Source organism: Poecilia formosa, unplaced genomic scaffold (assembly GCF_000485575.1).
Source record: "Poecilia formosa unplaced genomic scaffold, Poecilia_formosa-5.1.2 Scaffold31, whole genome shotgun sequence".
NCBI classification, from domain to species: Eukaryota; Metazoa; Chordata; class Actinopteri; order Cyprinodontiformes; family Poeciliidae; genus Poecilia; species Poecilia formosa.
In genome coordinates, this window is record NW_006799970.1 from 3,294,686 (window position 1) to 3,297,187 (window position 2,502).

At 36.1% G+C, this 2,502-nt stretch overlaps 1 protein-coding gene across 2 annotated transcripts in view; it reads right to left on the reverse strand.

Annotated features, from left to right (window-relative positions):
• LOC103136330 (caspase-1-like) overlaps positions 1–1,506 on the reverse strand; it is a 4,632-nt gene extending 3,126 nt beyond the window's left edge. The window contains exons 1-2 of one of the 2 annotated variants that reach the window (XM_016670247.1): positions 1,425–1,506; positions 45–196 (exon numbers count right to left, since the gene is read on the reverse strand). In XM_016670247.1, coding sequence (XP_016525733.1) covers positions 45–196; positions 1,425–1,455 — 183 coding nt within the window. In that variant the 5' untranslated portion in view covers positions 1,456–1,506. Of the gene's footprint in view, positions 1–2; positions 285–1,424 lie in introns of those variants that run through there. The other variant, XM_016670248.1, reaches the window with a different exon arrangement.
• Positions 1,507–2,502: the final 996 nt, after the last annotated feature.

Here is a 2,502-nt window from a genome sequence, read left to right on the forward strand (position 1 = left end):
GCCTCGGGTCCTTTTCTAATCACCGCGTCAATGAGAGCGCGTGCTTTATTAGCTCGCGTGCGGTTCTCCTCCAGGATTGAATCCTTCTCCTCATCATCAAACACGTCATGTTTTAAACATAAATCTAAGAGTTGATTAATCACTGCATCAGACACTCGTTGGGCAAATTCATCTCTCACTCCCTTAAGTTCCTTATCTGGAATTGGAAAGAAACAATAATGGTTCATAAGCTGTTTTAATTGTTTAAATTAAGTAGAAAAACATCTGGTGTAAAACCAAGTACAGGGAAGCCATTTTTATAGTTTTAATATCATAAAATCTTTCTTTCGATACACTTCACTGTTGCACAACACCATTCCTACTTACTTCCACCTTTATAGACATATTGATGCAGATCCCTTCAACTTATGATTCTATTGATTTTAATTACCGATATCCTGACATCCATCTGCTTTAGCACTTTTATTGATGTCAGTACAATTTTGGTTATTTTCAGGGGTCTTATTAGAAACTCTGTCCTCTGGAAAAAAATACACATTTGTTTATGTTGAAGGTTAAATGGCAGATGTATGCACTGCGTTGTTCTACTTTTCTGGTAACTACTCCCATATTAAAAAGTAATATGTTTTGCTCCAAATGTAAATATGATCAAGCTTTAATAATTCATGCACAGGTCTTGTTTTTAGCAAGTTCATTTTCAAAATGTTCTCAACTGGAACAGTTGTTAAAGCAACATCTGTGACCCATCATAGAGCGCAGGCACGTCTTGAAGATCAGCGAGAAGGAGAGTATTTACGTAAACTGCGTAAATACTGATACGTCTGGGATTGTAAACTTCACTTACCATCGCATTGACGGAGAAAATATAATTTATTACTTTGTGTTTGACTCAGAAAACTGTTTGACGCCCATCGCACTCAATGCCTATGTGCTATCGTTAAAATATGTAAACCAACGGTGGCCATTTCATAAATCGGTAAACGATTAAGCAATGATTCCAAGTGCTCTGGTAGTTTTTAACACGGTTTTTAATATTTCTGCCACCTCTACATTACAGTCATATCACAGTTAAAATAAAAATTAACCCTCAAATAGCCAGGATCACACTGGTCACAGATGATGATGGCCAGAATAATTTGTGACCTTACTTTGAGGGATCTGTATTTATCAGTATTTACGCAATTTACGTAAATACTCTTCTTCTCGCTGATCTTCAAGACGTAGCTGCGCTCTATCGCCCCCTGCGGTCACAAGAAAAGATGGGTCACAGATTTTGCTGCTTCTCTCTTTCCAATTCAAAAACAGTCACAAACTCTCAAAAGACTCCTCCAAGTTCTTTCTACTTCCTCTGTAGCTCTTATCTGGATTCAATGTATCAACGAGACCTCATCTCTCAGTAATATTTATCCTTTCCATCTCCGTACCAGCTCCGTTCTCCTCCGCAGCTCGCTCCATATCGCAGCTGTTCCAGATGCTATATGGTTTGTAAACTACATGACGTTTGCAGTGAAATGGCGGGACTGTCGGTTAACCCTTAACAAACCCACCATGAAAGACAAATGAAATATGATTTATTTGTATTTATACATTTGGGTCAACGATGTCTTTAGTAAATACATAGTATATTGACATCTAACAAAAAGTGGTGGAATTTTTATGCTTAATAAAGATTCTCTTTATTTGAAATAAAGAAAGCTCCACATTTCCACTGATGCAATAGCCCCACCTGGAGGTCATAGAAAATGTCAGGTTATTTTTCTTTTCATTGAAGATAATATTCTTTATTGTTATGATATTTTTACTTGAAAACAACAACTAATTAAAAATAATAATAAAACAACAAGTAATTATATATTGGATTTAAAAAAAAATCTCATCTCGCAACATAAAATTAACTTGTATGCCTAATTTCACTTCATGTAAACAACTGAAAGGAGCACATAATGTGAAAATGGATCATTTTCTACCACCCAAATTTCCAAGGATGAAATCAACAGTTTAAGGGAATATTGTGGATAAAACAGGAATGATTACATCACCAGTTTGGCAGCATTTCATATATTTAAAACAACAAACATATTCACTATCATCTTTATTGGTGACTGTTGTAGATGTGCTTGCTTCTGCGTGTGTTAAGAACTGTAAGAAGAAATTATCCTTCATAGCACCCTCAGAAAAATGCTTAGCTTCTTTCTTAGCACCTGCAGAAAAAAGCATCTCTGGAGCCGCCACTGTCATAACTCAACATCCACTGATTATTACACAGAATCATAAACCCTTGGTCATTCTGCTCTAGACTGACAGGAGAACAAGTTCATATTGTTTGTTAATTGGTTGGCTAGTTGCTCAAACTAGCCAACCAAACTAGCTCAAATAAAACGTACAAAAAATTATTTTTAGTACAAAACAAGAAATACAAAAAGTACTAGCAGTGCTGCTTCAAATCACACTAAGACGTGTGACATTAGTGATCGTTGTGCAGGAGGCCTTGAAAGAGGTAGA